The 20,753-nt window shown below is 45.4% G+C and overlaps 1 protein-coding gene across 1 annotated transcript; it reads left to right on the plus strand.

The window, feature by feature from the left end:
* Positions 1-189: 189 nt before the first annotated feature.
* LOC146184981 (aurora kinase A-B-like) lies at positions 190-19,585 on the plus strand. The gene is made up of 9 exons (XM_084605933.1): positions 190-368; positions 629-661; positions 753-823; positions 969-1,086; positions 5,488-5,567; positions 5,654-5,792; positions 12,837-12,985; positions 15,495-15,726; positions 19,319-19,585. The coding sequence occupies exons 2-9, from the start codon at positions 641-643 to the stop codon at positions 19,409-19,411; spliced, it is 903 nt and encodes a 300-aa protein (XP_084462059.1). The 5' UTR covers positions 190-368; positions 629-640; the 3' UTR covers positions 19,412-19,585.
* Positions 19,586-20,753: the final 1,168 nt, after the last annotated feature.

Below are 20,753 nucleotides of genomic sequence, written 5' to 3' on the forward strand. Positions count from 1 at the left end.
TCGCTGTAAAATTTGTCATTTTGAAAGCTTACGTAGCACGAATAAAGAAGATGCGTAAGTAAGAAGCCTCGTACACTGCTTGCTGGTTTAGAATAGCTTCAAGCTCTGCTAAACGGACATCGCGGACCTTGTAAACTTTCACCATCACCATCATTATTCCCACGCGCCGGCGGCCAATAGAACGTATCGTTGTATCGTTTGTAAGAATTCAAACAGAATGCACGTCAGTCAGTGTGCGGTGCAGTTGGTGCAGTCGCGCAGGGCAATGCTTCATTAGTTAACTGACACCCTGTTATGACTGCTGTCATCAGACATTGTTAGTCCCCTTGCTTCAGTTCTTCCACCATTCATTGTGTTCATTTCCCGAGGTGAGCCCTTGTTCCGGAAGCCTATCGAGTTCACACGCTGTAATCTTTACAGCGCGTGCACTTCACAGTGTGATGTGTACCGCCATTATTGTTGCTCTTCCCCGTCAGCGTTGCCTTTATTAATTTCACGTTTCAAAGCGCTTTCATTGTATCGCAACGGACAGTTTGGCCTAATTTTTGCCTGCGCCCTCGGCGCGCACTTGCTTGACTTCATCGACAAGGTGCTAATGTGTTCTGCCGTTGGCGTTCTGACATTCCAGTTCCTAGAAGCGATGGCTGATAAAGAAAATCAGGTAATCATGTGCTCCAACGGGCGCTTTTATTTTGGCTTCATCGCTGAGGAAAAGCTTTCCCACATGACCAGTGCCTTTCTTTTTTGTTCAGCCTCAGAACGCGCAGGCTGCGGACGCCAACAAGAGGAGTGCAGGCACGGACGCAGGCTGCAGCAAGAAAAAGCAAGTCCTCTTGTATTGCCCTCCGCAAAACTTCAGGGAACGCAGCATCAGCTCTGCGTAGTACATTTAAATTTAAAAGGGTTACATTTAGTTATTTCGGTTTTTCTGTCCGGAACGGAAGTTCATTTGGCTTCGTCCGTTCCAGAGCTAACTTGGAATGGACGCTCGACGACTTCGAGATTGGCAGACCCCTAGGCAAAGGAAAGTTTGGGAACGTTTACTTGGCGCGGGAAAAGAAAAGCAAATACGTCATTGCTTTGAAGGTGAGTGGTGTTATCGCAACTTTTATTTTTACGACGAGGAAGGAGCGGCCTTTTCTGAGGCCTGTCTCGATGCACTGCTCATCATTTATAGATACTGCTGTCCTGGCAGCACTTTTCCGAAAGTGGCGGTGCAATGATTCAGAAAAAGTGTCATCCGTTTCGGTTATGTTTCACATGCTTCACAACAAGTGGCATCGTCACCACTCGTGGAAAATGTTTTCATTAAAGGCGAAAGCCTTTAATGGCTCATACTGTCGTGGACAGTGTGTCTCGCTTTTGCGGCGGCTGTCGCGTTCTTTGGTGCTCGTTCAAGTGTGGGATTGCAGATAGCTAGAACGTTAGACAAGATGAGACTTGGGGAGGAAAGGCGCAGTATCTGCCACACTTTCTCCGACAAGTGTGCGTTTGGACGATACGCCATCGCTCCTGTCGCGTGGCGTTCCTTGGCGTGCGTTCAAGTGTGGGATTGCAGATGGCAGGAACGCTAGACAAGATGAGACTACTTAGGCTTTCGCCTTTCACTACTTTAGTCGCTGAAGTCCATTGTATTTTATTTAGTTTAATAATGTAACACAAATTGCATGGTTTGCTTTAGGCCATGGTACTTCGATGCCATCCGCATAAAGCGGTAACAGCATGGGGCGACAATTCGCGCGACACGCCGCGCGAGAGAAAGACGCGCGTCGCAACAGCCGTTGTCCACCACTGAAGCAGTGGCGGGTGCAATGATGGCCTCCAACAGATAGAAATCAGGTGACAGGCTAACCTCCGCCGCAATTAAGTGTACGTGTGCGCGAAAACTCGCGCGTCGCGCAAAAATAAATTCATAGGTCGCTTGGCTGATAGCTCGGATCTGCCGAAATAAAAAAATTAAATTTCGCTTGTTCATCCGGAATTACATGCGCGGTCAGCCAACAGCACGAACAGGCATGAACGCGAAGTGTACGTCACTGCCGCCCATTTCGCACACGCTTTTTTTTTTTTTTTTTTTTTCAGTGCTGCATTGTGATTGCGAATTGCCGCGTAAATTTCTCACTTTGTATGAAAAATGGGAAAGATCCTGGGTGGTCGAAATCACATGGTAGCCCTCCAACACCGCTCCTATTTCTATCTTGCCACTTTCCTCCCTTTCCTTGGGGTGCGGTTCAGGTGTCCACAGAAGCCATTGTCACAGATACTGTGCCTTTCCTGTGACCTAGTTATTATTATTATATCTACGAGGAATATTTAACGAACGTCCAATCTCAACCAATGGTGGTGGTAAAACTTTAATATCGAACAGATACAGGATAGACTGGAGTCTTTGGACCCGGGCGGCATGTTTGGCCAGTCTGATTACTCCTAGCTGCGTGTCAGGGTGTGAGATCAACAGTAGTCATTCTCCCAAAATTCCCAATATTTTCGATTTGTGGACATGTCCATATCATATGTACCAAATCTGCTTTATCCTGCTCCGGGCACCACTGGCTAAGGGTAGCTGGATTCGGTAAACTTGTTTGTAAGCGCCTCCAGATGCTTTCATGCCTCCTATTTAGTGTCCTATCTGCCGTGGATATTCTACCCTGTTTAGCCGATAGTGCTCCATAATCTCTTTATAGCTGACCAGCCTGTCCCTGCTCAGAGTGTACTGAGAGTCCGAGCCTAGGTGAGACTGCAGGCAAGCTTATGAACTCCCTCATTTCCCTGAAGCTGGAAGTGGGCTGGTGCCCATGTTAGCCGGTTTATTCTGTCATCCTGACAAGTTTCCAGTATCCTCTTTGCCTCTGGAGACACTCTTCCCTTGAGAAAATTGCGTATTGCCGTTTCAGAATCAGTAGCCATTGTCGCTGCTATCGCAAAGCCAATGACGACCTCTTCAGCTCTGTCAGCTATGCTCGTCCTGCCGCTTACTCTTAGCTTTTGTTCACCATCTGTCGCTACTGCAACCACAACCTGCCTGTTTTCATACTTGACGGCATTGACATAGATGCTCCCGTCTTCCTTGATATATCTTCTGCAGCTTTTCCGTTCCTTTCTTCCTTTCCTGGTGACGCTCTGGATGCAGGTTCCGTGGCAGCGGGGGAATTTTTAGTCGCTTCCCGACTTCCATCGGGACATCTATCTTCTGGTCCACTTGGCTGGCATATTGAATGCCTAGTCTTAGCAGTATGCTCCTTCCCATCCAGGTCTTTGCCAGTCTTTCGTATTGGGAGATTTGGTTATCCTCTATTACTTCTGTCACCGTATTGTGCATCCCCAGCTTCATTAGCCGGTTTGTTGACGTACTGATGGGGAGACAAAGGGCTGTTTTTATGCTCTTCCTGATGGTTGCTTCTATCTTAGCCTTCTTGCAGTTGGCCATGTGTAAGTACGGGACAGCATAGGCGATCCTGCTGATGACAAAATACTGTACAAGTCTTAGGAGATTGGCTTCTCTGATGCCCGACTTGCGATTAGTTATGAGTCTAATTGGACACATAGTTTGTGCGCAGCCTTCGAGTTTTCTTACATAGCTTCTTCGTGATGACCATTTTCCTATAGCCAAATTCCTAGGATCCTAGTCATGTCCACTTTGCGGATGGGTAATCAGTCTACTTTTAGTTCAATTCTTGGTTGTTCTTTGTCCAATCTGCTGCGCGTTGGCTGGTACACGAGCATCTCCAACTTTTCAGGAGAGCATTTGAGGCATCTAGGAATTACGTATTCTTCAACAGTTTTCACAGCTGCCTGAAAGGTGCCTTCAATTTGTCCATCACTACCTCTTGCGGTGCAGTGTGTGATGTCGTCTGCATAAAGGCTGTAGTTTAGGCCTTCAATTTCTTGTAGCTTTGATGGAAGTTTGATCAGTGCAACATTGAAAAGCAAGGGTGAAAGGACTGAGCCTTGGGGTGTTCTCTGCTGCCCAGCGTAAATTTGTCAGACTTGTGTTCTCCAATTTGGACGGTTGCTTCTCACTTTGAGAGAGTCTCTTACGTAGTCACAAGCAAAAGGGGGGAAAAAACAACGAAAGGTCACATGACTACCTTATAGCTCAAGTTAACACATGTTAAATGCTTCAAAATACGGTGTGTTGTAAATTCATTTTATTTCATTTTGCATGCTGTTGCATTATATTTCTATTCGTTTAATTGCTATGACTGTTGTTGCATTTGCAAATAATTTTGTGGTGTATTATGCCAGCAACACAGAGCGTCGTTGCCCTGTCGCGAGCATGTATCTTTCCCAGTAGGCGACGGAGCGAACCACGATTGCTTTCGTTGCGGCGCCTCATCGAGTCCCTTTTCGGTCACATGTAGCTCAGTCTTGATTGCTAGTGCTGCATCAACTTGTTTAAACCACCAATTCATCTACCAAGCACACAGTGTACCACTTAGTACTATGTACCGACTCTGGTCAGTGCTTCTTTTGCAACTATGTTGTCAATTTGAGCTTGTGCAGTCGTGTCACCCCAAGTCATTGCCTTCAAACACTATTATATGTACAGGCATCAGAAAAGTGGAGAGACCATGGGAAGGGTATAAAACTGCTTGTCAGTGCTATATTACGTGTGTGCCTGTTGAGATGTGCAGTGTGCCCTCTTGAATACCGTGGCCTGTCTGCCTGTGCATTTTGTTTAGACCATGCCTTTGGGACAGAAAACTTGCTAGGAACCACTTTGCAGTGGCAGGCTTTCTGGGCGAGTAAGCTAGTGTGTACTCAAGTGAGCTGTTTAATCAGTTCATCTTCATTAGAGGTGAACATTGCAGCACAAATTAGTACATCAGTTCTGCATGCTGTCTTAAGCGATGCATGACTTCCGTTCGACAGTGACTATTTTGAGTGAGCACATTGCGGAAAATAGGACTTTGTGGCTGTGAGTGGGTTTTGATTCTCCAGCTGTGCAAACATATCAGCTTTTCTGGCCACTGCAAGAGACTACACCAACGGCACAGGTGAATGTCCTGCATGTTTAATTGGAAGCTTCTTGCACTACACTTTGCATGCGGTCTTTAATTTCCATCCACGCACTCAATGTATCCGGAACGTACCGCAATTCTGTCGCCCTCCTAGGACGTGTTAAGTGGCCCCAAAATTTTATAATGCACTACCACTAAGATCCTCAATCACAGATTTCATGTGTTTTTGTCCTTGAAAATACTCTTGATTGAAACTGAAGGGCTACCAGAATAGTTGCGCACCTAATGCTAAATTTGTCCTAATCGCGCTAAAATCATTGGCAATTCTTTAATCCCTTCAGCTCCAGGAAAGTTAATGGTGAATGAGGCAGCATCCATGTTCCAGTGGTTACTCACATGTAAATGCATTCCCATCAGTCCTTAGGCACACATGCAATAAATGTTTATTCACCTCTCAGTGTTAAACGTATGTATTTCAGCAAACTTTTTGCCTGCATCCCTGGATTTTCCTTTTGCACTTTTGCAGGTGATGTTTAAGTCTCAGCTAAAGAGCAACCATGTTGAGCACCAGCTTCGAAGAGAGATAGAAATACAGTCTCACCTCAGGTTTGTTTCGGGTCCTACAAATCTGCCTTTTATTCTTTTTTATTTTTCATCTGCATTTATGACAAAAGCTTGCATTTCTTGTGCAGGCATCCCCATATCCTAAGGCTGTATGGCTACTTCCATGATGAGACTAGGGTTTATCTCATTCTGGAGTACGCTCCCGGAGGAGAGCTGTACAAGGAGCTCACCAAAGCCAAGAGGTTTGACAACAAGAAGACTGCTACTGTAAGTCGTGTTCAGAAATTTTTCTAACCATCAGTCCAACAAATAATTATTTTCACTTCTATCTGGAGCATAATCCGCCTTTTGCGGGGGGATGTGGCGCCATCATGCGGGAGCGGGCGAGAGACACATTGGACGGCAGTGTAGCAGACGACGCGAAAGCGCACCATGCGAAATGGCCACGCCAACGCAGGTAGCAACCGAAAACTCCCCCCCCCCCCCCCCCCTTTTTTTTTTGGCCTCGGGGCGGAAAGTAGTGACAGTGATTGCAGCATATCTTGTTCACGCAGTATAGGGTAATGTAGAGAGTTTTCACAATCCACTTATAACGCATACACGCATATACTATCTTTGTATTGTAAGAGCGTGTAGCGCGGGCCGTGTTCGACGTGACAAAATGAGACTCTCTCAGCGTGCAGGTTTTCAGCAGACAGGAGAGCGCGGGGGCAGAGAGAGAGAGGGGGATCTCAAAGGGCAAAGCAGCAGGTGCCGGCATGGTGCGATGGGCGTCGCTTCCTCCTCGCGTCATCTACAAGCGTGCAGCTATAGACCGTTTACAGCGAGTAGTTCCACTCTTCCCTAACAGGTGGCGCCACTAGGACGGCTGTCATTGCTGGCCTTCGGAACGCATCGGCGCGCAGTGCTAACTGCTGCTGTGTATCTTGTGTAAGAATACCAGCTGACTTTTAAACAGCGCTGCTTTGATGCAGGTGTCATTTGTATTGGCGAAGTATTCTGCGAGGAAGTAGAGCTAATGACCCTGTTGTTTATTGGCGGAAGAACAGAAGACGCTTTCTACACAAGTCACATCATGGCCTAGGCAACCGTTTTTCTGGGAGATGTATCACGAGTTCATGTTCCTTTCTGGGTCAAGAAAGCGCTTTCCTTTCTGGGTCAAGAAAGCGCCTGTGAATTGAAGAGAATGGCTATACCTCACGCCCCAGCTCGTTTTAGCACCGGCAGTAGCCATGGGAATGCGAGAACGACCCTGACGTTTTCTCAGGAATTGGATATTGAGTCTTTGCACTGCTGCGGAGTTTTTTTCGCAGGGCGTTAAGAGGTACCTTGACGTTACTATTAATGTCTAGCAGTTATACGAATTGATTGCGCAAAGAAGGAAAGTTAGTGTGGACATGTAAGTGAATCTGTTTACTTTAATTAGGTACTATTCCCTAGGATATGCGGGATCGAATCTCTGCCTCGGCGGCTGCTTTTCGCTGGAGCCAAACACCCAGGCGCCCGTGTTTTGTGCGATATCAGTGCACATTAAAAGAACCCCAAGGGGATGGGAATTTCCGCAGTCCTCCACTCATAGCCTGAGTCGCTTTGGGACGTAACACCGCACAAACAAAACCAAACTTTAATTAGACAAGTACTGCTGAAATACATGTAATAACTGCTGCTTTTATGAAACTAATGCACGGGCCAATGATGAAATTTACCATGATAAAATTTTTTTTTATATCCCGCTTGCTTGGGCTGCGTACTGCGCGTTCTGAAATCCGGTGCAGTTTCCAGTCACCTTCGCCCGAGCGCAGGTGAACGCCGCTGAGCGCCTGATGCGGCCTTCAAGCAGCGTAATAGTCTTTTGAAGCCAGGACGTTTACAGGAGATAAAATTATATCTTATCAATCCTTACACGCGTGTCCTTATTGAGCAGTAAGTATTGTGCACAATGTTAAATGAACATTCATAATGCGTCTCAGCCAGCATAATCTGAGCATGCGTTCGCCCTTTGCGCAAGAAAATTAAAAAAAATAAGTTTCAGGGAATAATCAGTTTGTAATCTATTCAGTTTTCCAGAAAGTCACGTTTTCCACACAGAGCACTAGAGAGGGAATTGATAAAAAAAGCAAAACAAAAAACAGAGTAGACGACTGATGGGTTTGTCGAAACGTTCTAGCCAATGCAAACATTTAGGAGGACGCAATAAATGAACTACGTGGTTAAATTAAACATTTTTTAGCGCCTACACATACTATAGGCATTCACATGAAGTTTATTGCCTGTCTACAAGCTCGTTGTCCCCAGCGAAAGCTGGTATGCCGCACCGTGCAGCCGAGTACCAGCGTGCAGGAAGCCGTCAAACCAGAAGGCCAGAAGGCCGGCGATGGCGGAAGGGTCACATGATCAAATATGGCAGCGCCCATGTGCTGGCGCTGTAAAGGGTCTATAGGATTTCATCTACGAAGCTCGGCAGAGAGGCACATATACACACCCCCTGAAAAGGGCATTGTCCCGGCCGAAATGCACACCTGCAGGAAACGTGCGGCATTTTTCTGGTAATGGATGATTCAGCGCTGTAGCCGGTTTCTGGCCTCAGGAGTCAGAACGGATGTGGTCGCAGTGGTGAAAAGGTTCTCGGTGCACAGAGAATGGTCATTCTGTTGTGAAAGGATCCACAACGTTCCTTTCTGCCTCCGCCGCGATTTCTGCGGAATCAACAACTTGGTGACACATGTGCATCTCCTACATATTGGATGCGCATCTCTGTCAGGAACCAACCCTGTTCTACGTCCAGAGCGATCCACTCTGCAAGTGAACGAGCATGAACCTCCAGGAGACTCGTTTATTGTGCCGGGCGGTTTCCTTGCCGTTGCAAACGGTTGGACAAAGACTACGATTATCAAGCTCCCTAACGAAGTGCATCTGATTGCGTACACCGAAGGAACAAAATCCAGATGCTTTGGCATGCACGAAGGCGAGCCTTTAATTTAAAAAAAAAATACTGTGCGTCGTGCAAAAGTGTCAAGTGTGTCATACGCTCAGAGCGGCAAAAACATACTACAGGTATGTATGCATCTAAACGAGATATGCATGATGAAAAATACCTACTGGAGTTTTCACCCAGGCTGTAACGCACTAGTGATAGCTGCAATGAGGATTTCTTCGGTGCGTGATTGCTTTAGTTGCGCCGGGGCCTGAAGGCGATTTATTTTGTCGTTTCTTTTCTTCATGTGCGAAAGGGCTAGGTAGCTTAGATATCACAGGCGGCTGTGTGCGCTAGGCCGTAATATTTAGCATGTTTTATTGTGACTGCCACCTCACAAAAAAAAAATACGGCGTTTTAATGCACTGCCGTTCGCGAGCCTCATGACCAGCTCAACCACTCGGCTCGCGAACGGCGGTGCATCACAACAAACGCCCAATTTTATTTTCTTTTTAGTCAGGCGGCAGTCGCGATAAAACATGCTCAATATTACGGTCTAGCGCATACAGCCACCTGTGATATCTGTGCTACCCGGCCCCTCCGCACATAAAGAAAACAAACGACAAAATACATCGCCATCAGACGCGCCAAACAAATGCTCATTGCGGCTATCACTGGTGGGTTACAGGCTTGGTGCAAACTCCGGTAGATACTTTTCATCATGCACATTTCCTTTAGATGCATACATACCTGTAACGAAGTGTTTTTCGCACAGTCGAGAGTACGCAGTCTGTTACCAAGGTCGGCCATTCACATCTTGACGCTTGGTGGCCCTAATTCAAGCTTCACGTCGTTGTTGGCCGCGGCTCGCCGAAGGAAACCTGAAAAACCACGTCTTGCATCTTGGCACGCTTAAGATAGTGGCAACCGTACGCGGCAGATGTGGCTGGCATCGCTTTGCCAAGCCTGTGACTGCCACCGTGCCGCCCGGGGCCGCCAGCCCCCGTGCACTGGCGGCTCCAAGAAACGCCGTCGGCGCCGTCCAATGTGTTTCCATTGGTCGCCGCTACGACTTTGCGCATGCGCAGAAAACTCGCGCAAAAGGCGGATTGACACTTACCACTAGGGATGTGAAAATATTAGATTTTGAGTAAGAATCAAATACGTTAGTCAGTTCTTATTAGATTAAAAACAATTATTAAAGAACGTGTAGATGTTCGGCAGCAGTCGAATTCCTTGTAGTCATAAATCAGATGGTGGCAAAACCACAGCCAAGATTCTCCTCTCCAGGCTTCTCCACATTTTTGGCAGTTCATTTTTGAGAAGTTTGGTTGATATTTCATAATTTGACCTTTAAAAAATTCGAGCGTTTCTTGTGGTTCTGGGAAATTCTGCTCAGGTTTTGCTATCAATCATGCCATTTTAGTCGCTGGTTGTGCATTCGTTCATTTATTTCATTTTGTCGCTCATTTTGCATGACTGCATTACAAACTGCATATCCTAATGTTGCCCATTTAACCAGTATACATTTTTTTTTTTTTCGACAACGTATTGGGCTTATTGGGCCTTAAAGCAGTCGTCTTTACAGCTAAATTGTCAGTAAAAAACTTGGCATCAATCCGAAGGGCTGGAAGAATGTGCACATATTTTGTGTCAAAATTATGATGCAACTATTCATTTGTGCAGTGTTCAGGATGGTGTCATACTTTTTCGCTTCTCATTAAGCATTCATCTGCTAGTCAAGTTGGAGGCTAGCATGTGATAAGGATTTGAACCAATGACATATATACCTTAAATTGTATGCCTTTAATTGTAAATGTACTAGGTGCGTACGGAGAAGTGATACATGCTGCAGCTTCCTTTCACCAAAAGCAAATTTAAAAAAATATTTTAAAGGTTTGCAGAATGAGTGTGATGTTAAAGCACTGTTATGACTACTGTTAAAGTGAAGGTTTGTGTGGTGGAGAGTTTGCTCAGTTCTGTTCATGTTGACTGCAGTAACAATATGCTGTCAATTTTTTTTTGTGCTGAACAGATAATTTGATATTTGAAAGCAATTTTCTTTGTATTTTTATTGATTCGTGTACGCAGACTTTTCACCTATACTTCCTTCATTTACATTAAACCTGGGTATGATAAAACTGAAGAAAGGCTGCCGCTTTTTGGTAAATCAAGGTTTTCATTACGTGGAGTTTTTGCATGGAGGCTGTTGCACACTCTGTAGTAGGATTTTTACGTGAAATAAAGGGCAGTCACTTGTAAATTTTGTTTGTTAAAATCTTGGGCAGCATGGCCAACAGCAGAAATTTGTGTTGGGCATGATCCACTCATCCAAATGAACAGCATAAATCTTCTTTGCTTGCACTTTCCTGCTCATTTCGCTTGTGCAGCATGGTGACCCTAGCACTGCACCATTGGTTTTAAATATTGGGAAAGATTAGCACAGGTCCTGTGCGCATTCGAGGCAGAATTTCTATAGTGTGCACAAAGGTGTGATCAGAGTCCTTAAATACTCCTAATGGTCTTGAAACTCCCTTTCAAGTTTATCAGGGAAAAAAAAGCGGCCGTGAGGGGCACTACTTCTGATTGAGGAGCTACCACACCGCGATGCATGGTGCAGTTGCACCTGTAATCATTACTTTCACTCCCATGGTGCAGCGTGGTGTAGCTAATTTCTTTTGTCACATAGTGGTGATGGCAATTCAGAAGGGAAGAGAGCAGCAAATGGCTTCAAAAAGAAACTCATGCTGACCTGTGCCTGCGAAGAAACACACTTAGCAGTGCAGATAGCAACAAAGTGCTTGGTGGTTGTCAAAGAACTGAATGCCTGCTACTTTCAGCCGTGCTCAATTTAAAAGTACTAAGTCACTGTCAAGGCAAGACTCAAAAGCAACTACAGCAATGTAGATCAATATGGAAGCAGTAAGGCGCAGCCTGGTCATATCTCGCTTAGCAAAGCAATGGAGCTGTGTAGCAGCGGATTGAGAGTGAATAGTGCAATTCTCCGAGACAATTTACTGCAAAGGCACAAGGACAAGTCGCAACATATAAGCTGTTCGAGTTTTGCCTCCACTGGCTGAGCAGTTAGTGTGCATAGTTGCTCTCAAGGCCTTGATTTTTACCTGAGTGAAAAACTGTAGGTGATATTTAAGAAGGAATGAAGTATGGCCTCAATGTGGAGATGGCCAAGGACGTAATATTTACATCGCCAACAACCATGGCAGCCTTTCAAATACCAGACTCATGGGCTGTGCAAGTGTCCGCAGCAAATGTTCGCATGAACTGGCGATTAAGAAAAAGAAAACCCGTCTCTACCGGGAATTGAACTACTATCGCTCCAATCTCTAGCAGAGTGTGCTAGCCACTGGGCTATGCCGGACTCGTGAGAAACCAACTGTAGTTCTCCTTATCTCGCGTGAGGATAGCAGTAGTGATGACAACAACGATGCAGTCAATGACAATAATAATGATGATAGTAGCGATAGTAATGATAATGCGGAGGATATTAAGGATGAAAATGACGATGCAGTTAATGAAAACAGTCCTGTAAAGTGGCATATTTTTTTCTTTCGAAACAACTGCAGGCTTCAGCTTGGGTAGTTTTTCAAAGACATAACTATCTCATCTATTGTGAATTTATCATAGTGGGACCAAGATATCTGACGCGCACATTTGGAGAGTGAAATCACGGGCCTCTTTGACTGATGCCAGCTCCGTCATGTGGCCACTCTGGCCAGTGTGCCAAGCTTTCTGAAGAAAGCGATGAAGTTTCACGACCACAAAGCGGTATTGAAGTACTCTGGCATAAACAAGATTGACCTGGCTTGATGGAGGTGACTGTGTCTGGGTAATTGCTTCTGTTGAAGCGCAAGTGTGCATAAAATATGACTGAGCTGGCTATTATAAAGAAATCTGAGAGGTTTTAATGAGATTTGGTAAAGTCAAAGCTTTACAGAGAAACGCGAGCTACTTTGATAACGAGTACATGCATAGTAGTGATCTTCAAGTAAGCATAAAACTTGGAATTAAAGGGTCTGTCAGGTGCAGTTATCTGCCAATTATGAAATTGCTCAAAATTGCATTTTGCCAATAAAGAGAAAAGTGCTGCTGCATTAGCCACATGAATGTGCCAGCACTTCTGGTTGGACATTCCTGTCACGCTGGTTAATGCTTTGTCATCATGAAACTGCCACGGGGTTAATTTGAAGTAGCTAGCACTAGATAATCTGCATAAGGAATTTATGTCAAGGTCAACCGCCCCAACACCTTTATTACGTAGAGTTCTCGCATGTATGTGCTTCAATGTGAATGTTGAGGAATTGAGGAACTTTGTAATATAGGAATTTACTACATCCTGCCTTCTCTTTCTTGCCCCTCTCACTGTTTCTTTTATTCAGTACATCTTCCAAGTTTGTAAGGCACTCCAGTACTGCCACAGCAAAAAAGTTATTCACCGGGATATCAAACCAGAGAACATCCTGTTCGGCTACAATGGCGTGATCAAGATAGCAGACTTCGGCTGGTCGGTTCATGCTCCTTCCTCAAGGTACATTTTTAGACCATTTCTCATAAACCCTTTGACTTTGCATTGTGTTGAGTCGCACATGCTTGTAACAAGCAGCCAGGCATGAAATTATTTATGACTTAACTTGCTCATATGTTTGATCAACTAAGCCACCTTTAAGCAGTCCAATAGCACTGGCACGCTAAGCAGAGGAGCACTAGCTTTCAGCTGAATTTTGTATAAGTTAAAATTTGTGCTCTTGGGCGAGTGGCCTTTCTATCGTGCAGAACTTTTCTATCTGCATTAGTTTTCATTGCAGTGCAGTAGTCGACATTGGCCATTGTTCATTTAAAGGGATAGTCTGCTGCAGGAGATGAGTATAAAAATGTTGCCACATTCTGGTAGATCTCAACACTTGATGGCAGTATCGAGGGAAGAACGTGTGATTCAACCAGGAATTTATATTATAAATTGAAGAAAGTCTGATTTAAGCAGATGGTGGCATCGGACTGTTCCTTTGTTGTGTTGCCACTAACATGGTATCTGCTTGGAGCATCCAAAGTAAATGTACTATGTTGTCTTGCTATGTCGCAGCGTCATACAGGCAGCTATTTGTGTTCAAATAAGAGGTGGAAGTGCTGCTTCATTCTGCTACAAACTGCTTTCCCTGCCCTGTCCTGTTCTGAAGCAGAATATTACTTCAAAACTGCTCCAAACCAGCTGCCGCGATGTCTCACTACCAAATTTTTCTGCACATGGTGACCATGGCAGAGGGAGAGAATCTAGGACTAGGGCTTAATATAAAAATTTGCATAATGTAGGAAAGCTTGGAACATATTTGTTTACAAGTAAATTTATTAAGAGTCATAAGCGCCTGGGCAGAATCAATTGTGAAAAATGCACTGTGTATGTGACATGGAAAGCGTAGCAGGGAGAGGCAGAAAGTTAGGTAGGCGGGTGAGGTTACGAAGTTCGCAGGGGTCAAGTGAATGCAGCTAACAGGGGACCGGGTTAATTGGAGCAATATGGGCGAGGCCTTTGCCCTGCAGTGGGCATAATCTGGTTGATGATGACCGCCTCCCAGCATTTTGAATGCCAGCAGAGAGAAACGAGAGCAGTAAGCAAAGCAGGTAGCTCATACTACTGGGAGCCATTCGGAAACTTGTACGGCTGTAAGAACTACACAAGTTGCTCTTTTGCTATAAAAACAAGCAGGTGCTTCACCATCTAGCCTCTTTTTCAATAACAATAGTGTCAGGCCTAGGTCTCGCAAAGCATATTTAAAACTTAATGGGGAGGTGTGCCGAAGGTGCTAGTCGCAGGATACCTTCTCAAGGGTTCGGGAAGGCATGCAGGACCTATCACCAAGCTGTTAAAACTGAAGCCTTGGTATCGTGCAAGCAAAAACATGGAGTTACTAGCAGGAGGTAATTAAATTAAGCTGAATTTTCTAAAAAGGCTGCCCTTGGTGCAATTTATCCTCCCTAAAGGCACAACTGACCCTCGGGAATTTATCAGCACTGGCATAGGGTCAAAAAGGATATGCACAAGACTGACCAGAAATGTCATGCCCATGTGTGTGAAATCCAGGCTAGTGTTGCTTGAGTGCATCGTTTGAATCTGTCAAGTGTGATAATAAATAAAATATTAAAAATATTTTAGCCATTTATTTTGTCTTGTTACAAATGTGTGCCAGTTCGAAAAGCATTGAATGCCACATAAAGAAAAGAATCAGATTGGGGACGCAAAAAACAATCTCCAAAACTCTCTTTGCTCATGAGTTGCTCCAAAATGCTCGATCCTGCTTCCACCTCTAGTTGCAATATCAACTTAAGGCAGCCTACCTTTCTCTTTTCCTAAAGACTGCTACTTTTGTTCTTTAACCTTGCTTGATTCGCTTTAAAAATGCATTTAAAACAAAAAATCACACAACCTAGGATGCCATTATATTTAAAGTGGCACTGGCATCAGAAGTGTTCCTACAAGGGAAAACTGTTTTTGGTATCTATCGTAGATTTCACTGGGTTTATTTAGTGTATTTATTCATTTCATTCTATTTAGAGCTCTCTTAATACTCTCATCTGTGCATCTTAATAAAATGTTCTCTGCGCGACCTAGGCGGTGTGGAAATCTGAGCTCTTATAGCTGCATAGTTCCTGTACTAACTGTAGGTGATGTCCACGATGTCTTTGTTTGCAGGTGCCAAATACCATCGAGAAAACAAGACTGCCATATGAAGAAATTAAGTTTTAAATTGTTCTTCCATGTTTCTCAGCTCCAGGAATGGACCTTTCGAATTAAGCAAGGAAAAAAAGAAACTGTGTAAAAGCCAGTAGACTAATCGTTTAATGTTCTCCGTACATCAGTGGCTGTGCAAGGGATGCAGCATAGCTTGCTCTTTGGTGCAAGTTGAGATGATGGCATTAACATTGATCCAAGTAAAGTTTCGCTACCCGGCTTACTTCAACTTTGCTCATAGTTTTGTTCCAGCCGATTTGCATGGCAGCTCTCTAGAACTGTGTGAATGTGCAATGTTTGTTCTTTTGTGCAGGCGTGAAACCCTGTGTGGTACCATGGATTACCTGCCACCTGAGATGGTGGAGAACAGTGTCTATGACGAGAAAGTGGATCTCTGGGCTTTAGGTGTTCTCATCTACGAATTCCTTGTCGGAAGGCCTCCTTTCGAGACGAGCTGCGCCAAGAATACCTATGACAGGATCAGGCGTGTGGATCTGCAGTTTCCTGACCATGTCTCGGATGATGCCAAGGATCTCATTTCTAGGGTGAGGCTTTGTGTCAACCTCCTTCTTTTGGTTTGGCCATTTCTTTCACTTGGCTGGAAAAGAAACAAAACTAGTTTGGGGCACAAATTCAGTTGCCAATTTATTCATCTTGTTATGTATGGGGTGACAGGTGGGCATTCTGTTGTCATATACAGTCAAACCTCGATATAACGAACATGCATATAACGAATTATTAAATATATCGAACTCTTCCGAAATATTTTTGCCAAACACGTGTATTTTTAATTTCGCATAGCGAACGCAGTTCGGCATAAAACAGATATTACAAATTTCGCGACGCCAAGCACTACTTCACTTTAATAGCAGGAGGCAGGCTTCGTTGCACTACAAGTGTGTTGTGTGGCGCAGCAAACGTTCAGGACTACCTCGCAGGCGCTGACAGCGCCACAGATGCTACGATGGCATTGAGGGTTGACAGCCAAAAAACTCCATGGCCTCCGAGATCACCACCGGGCGCGTTTGAGCGCACGGAGGTGATCTCGGAGGCCATTAGAAATCGTTCGCATCTCGCAATCGCTGACAGCGCCGCTTCAGCAGTGGCGGCAGCGGCGCAAACGAATGTTGCTTTTGCCTTTTTGGTTTTTGCGTCCTTTGCGTTTTGTGTTAGCAGCGGCGTCGCGGTGTGGCCGTCGTAGCGTTCGGTGGAGGTGGAGTGTGATGCGCGGATGTGCGTAGTGCTGTGATGGCGGTGAACGTGAAAAAAAGAGCAGCACTGACGTTAACGACCAAGCTCGAGATAAAATCGGGGCCTTCAAGGCAGTTTACAAGAGGAGACTGATTGACACTCTTCTCGTGAAGCTTCGTATGAAGCAGAACTTGGAAGATCGACTTGCTGGGAACAGCACGGGACAGCGTCAAAGGCAAAATGATTGCCAACTGCTTTCGGCACGCAGTTTTTGTTCCAGCAGAGGCCCGTGCATCAAGTGATGATGGGGACGATCCCGACGGAGCAGAGCTCCGCAAGCTCGATGAGGCCTGGAAAGATCTTTTGCGTTTTGTTGGTGACATGCCCGCAACAATGACTGCAGAGGACTTTGTAGGCGACGACGACATTGTGGCAACCACGGCTGTACTGACGGACGAAGAAATTTCTCTGGAAGTTTCTGAACATCCCGCACGGACAAAGCTCTGGCTGACCCTGCAGACGATGAGAACATTGCGACTTCACAAGCGCTTGCTGCATTGGATTTACTGCGCCGCCACTGCAGTGCTATTGAGAGCAGTGGATTTGTCCTTGTTGAGTGTTTGCAAACTGTGAAACAGGGCGTAATACGGAATGCGATCAACACAAAAAAGCAGGCCACAATAACGCAGTTCATTGCGCTTAAATAAATGGACGTGACCCAAGTAGCCACCCTCCGAGTTGCCGTACCTTCTCTGATTGAATTTTACTGCTCTTGCATGTATTTTCTACGAAATTTTATATTATGAATTATGGATAGAGCGAACTATTTTCAGATTTTTTAACTGTTCGTTATAATGAGGCTTCACTGTATAGCATTGGACAAAATAGACTAATATCATTGCGAGTCCATTTGATTGCTTTTCTGTAGGACTCTGCATAAAACAATTTTCTTAACTACAGATTAAAACTTTTTATATATGCTTCAGTTATGACTCAGTTTAGTTATTGTGGTTTTGCTACGATTGCGAGCCATGGCTACCCTTTGTGATGGCGCTCGTGAGGCGTTTGCTCAGAACAGATGTAAGCAAAAATGTATGTATAATGCATCTTTGCTGGGAAGCGCATCCCAGAAATGACTTCCATGAACCTTCACACTAAACTGCATGGTAGTCACTTTGCTGGTGTGGGAAAAGGCATGGCACTGTTGCTTTTGTTCCAGTGCTAATATCTAACCTGGTCAGAATGAACACTGTGCACATGGCATGTGCCGCACGTTGCATTCCACGTATGCACAGTGCATACCCATTCATTGAATTGAGGTTCAGTTATCCCAGTGCTGCTTTTCCGCACCCCTTCACAACATGCTTATCGAGAGACAGATATTGCCGCAGTGCACATTGTCTGTGGCGTACGGAAAGGTGCGTCGTGTGCCAGCTCATGGCTACCTGCTTGGGCACCTCAAGAGTACTCGAAGCAAGATGCAAAGCTAGAATTATGAAGAAAAAAGCAGCCATAAAATAGAAGCTACTGTAGGATACGATGAAAAAAATTGCTTAGTTCTGCTGTGCCTGGATATACGTGGCGTAAAGCGGCCGTGGCAGTGCGCTCTAGGAAGATTGTCTTCCGGGCCTCTCTCTCCGCTCTGGGAATTGTCGGGACGGTACATCATGCGCCCCTTGTCGAACACAACCAGCATTTCATTGAACGCGTTAAATTTCACCGGCATTGTATAATTCGTCTACAAGAAAGGAAAGGCGCAGTATCTGTCACTCACGGAATCTCGCTATCATTCTCACTGTAGACAAGGGGAATTATGAAGAGCGTTTCACAGTCCGGGGCGTGGCACAGTGGTAAAGCGCTGGGCTGGGGATTCAAGGGATGGAGGTTTGATTCCCCAGTGGAAGACAATGTTTATTTATTTTTTTAATATCGATTCAATGGTGATTGGGCATGAGACTTCTGGTTGGTCGCTTTGAATTTGGCGGCTCTCACGCATGCACATAACGGGCGGCCAAGACTCGCGTGAAACTGCTCTGACCCACGTAGTGTAGCTTTACACTACAAAACAGACTGTAAAAGGAAAGCTAGATCAATGCCTCTGCCGCAGTGGCGCTGTGGTGGCCTCTGATAAGCTGAACAAATATTCTAGTCGCTTCGGGTTTCTCTTGAAAACTTGCCTCTATTGTCTTTGTGCTTTGAAAATGCGTGTGCAATTGGGCCATTTCTGCTGCAAAACTAAAGGGACGCTGAGAGGAAAATGAACTTGGTTTGTATCAATAGAATACTAGCTTTTAATCACAAAAACACCACTTTTAATGAACACAAAGAAAAGCTCTTCCAAGTCGAAGAGGGCGGGAATAGAAATACTGTAAGGAAGATGATGATACAGCGCCGACACAAACGACCATGAAGACTGCTGGGTTCCTGGCCGATCAGCTGGCGCACGCATTGAAAGCTCTGGCTGTTTTGTTCGGACGAGATTGTGCTTCACTCTATGACAGTCTTGCGTCACTGGTCGCAGTCTCCAGTCCTCTGAACCTCCAATAAACCTCTCTTCATTTGGTGGAACCTGTTGGGGTACGACTCTTACACGATCACCGTGGAGCTCCTCAGCCGTATGATACCTACAGCGACAATGAAGAGGGGTTTATTGGGGGGTTGTTCGGAGGACTGGAGACTGTGACCGGTGACGCAAGACTATCATAGAGCGAAGCACAATCTCGTCTGAACAAGAGAGCCTGAGCTTTCAGTGCGCGCGCCAGCTGATCGTCCAAGAACCCAGCAGTCTTCATTGTCGTTTGTGTCGGCGCTGTATCATCTTCCTTACAATACATTTGTAGCCACCACAGCCCATTGGGTTATGCCCAATCGGAAATTACATTTTGCTGACAAAAATTGTGATAGAGTTGTCTTCAGCGTCCCTCTAACAGGTTCTTTTTCTTGCAGCTACTGCGGAAGGAGCCGAGGGAAAGGGCGAGCCTTGATGAAGTGATGTCTCACCCATGGATAACCAAGAATGCAGAGGGCATCAGCTCCTAGCTGAATTTTTTTTCTTTTTACGTGAGTGTTTTTGTGTGGTTCAGGTGCATTTTAATGTGGACCATTGTATATATAGCTTTTAAAGTTTCGTGACATTGTGGTGCTTAAATCTTGTAGGTCAAGACAGCAGTCAGGGGCACCCCAGCAAACAGACTAAATAAAGTGTGCTTCTAACATGTTTGTGTTTTTCTTGTAGAGATGCAGTTTTAGCAAACTGAATGAGCTCTGGCATCCTACCCTGCGCTTCTTGGCTGGGATTTGGCAACAGATCTAGCATAGCTTCATAACCATTCCTTTCATGTAGGCATCTGAAGGTACACTCCTGCATCAGCAATCTCTAGTGTTTTTGCCTTGAAATAAATTCCAGAGTTATTGATGGGAGGGTCACACTAGTCTCATGACACCTGTATGTTTACCATGCTTCTAGTCAAATGTGCATTGCCTTTGATTAATATGGTACAGTTTATCATGCATTGGTGTTCTTAAAAGCATAAATACCCCAACAGCTCTATTGTTCTGCTGTGCATAGTTCTGAGCAAATGGCATTCCTGACCTTGGAGAGTTGAGACTATTCGTCACTAGGCAGGAAAGGTAACAGCTGTGAGAAAGTACGGATGGACAATACACAATGCGCTTTGCACTTAGCAAAAGCTACTGCGCTTCCCGTGCTAGCCTGAAAGTAAAGGGTCTCTGTGTAGGTAATATGGGTCGACAGAATGCTTAGTTTAGTGGGAGGGCAATTTCGGCTCTTCAAGCACCTATCTTCATGCATACATCAACTCCTGCATCTTCATCCTGCAGCCATGCCAAACATTTACGCACATTCTAAGAGCTGTGGAGCCAGCTGCCAGTTGTTGGTCGAGCAGTGGAGCCGGCTGCCACTTGTTGGTCTTGCCAATTCACCAAAATATCGCGTATACCTCAAGATGCAGCTGAATTTTTCGATGTATTCGTCACTGAAGCAAGCAACCGGAACAGCTCGCGTCGAGCCGATGTGTTGATTGGGTGCACCGGGAAGCTTGCATGATGACCCGTGGGAGGAGGGAAAGTTTCCTTATGCGGGGGAGAGAAGGCGTAAAGGCTGGTTCACATGCAAGCGATTGAGCGGCATCGACTACAGCGAAAAATTTCGAAGGAGTTGGAAGTATTGGAACTACGTCCGGTCTCGAGCCGTCGCGACAGCTCAGAACAGGTTTTTATTGCGAAAGCAATACTACTCTCACTTTCAAGGCTTCGCGTGACCCGGCGGCAGTTACGTCTTACCCACGTGACACATGGGCTGGCAGGAGCTGCCAACTTGGGCCTGGTTTCACAGGGGACTGTTATGTCAGAATCAGCCTGC

The sequence above is a fragment of the Amblyomma maculatum genome, chromosome 6 (genome assembly GCF_055883805.1).
Source record: "Amblyomma maculatum isolate TAMU_Amacu chromosome 6, ASM5588380v1, whole genome shotgun sequence".
In the NCBI taxonomy this organism is placed as follows: domain Eukaryota; kingdom Metazoa; phylum Arthropoda; class Arachnida; order Ixodida; family Ixodidae; genus Amblyomma; species Amblyomma maculatum.

Excerpts from the sequence above, each read along its gene's own strand:
- LOC146184981 (XM_084605933.1), top strand. The coding sequence starts at position 641 with ATGGCTGATAAAGAAAATCAG. Across the intron at positions 662-752 it reads TGGCTGATAAAGAAAATCAG|CCTCAGAACGCGCAGGCTGC; the intron begins GTAATCATGTGC and ends TTTTTTGTTCAG. Across the intron at positions 15,727-19,318 it reads CCAAGGATCTCATTTCTAGG|CTACTGCGGAAGGAGCCGAG; the intron begins GTGAGGCTTTGT and ends TTTTTCTTGCAG.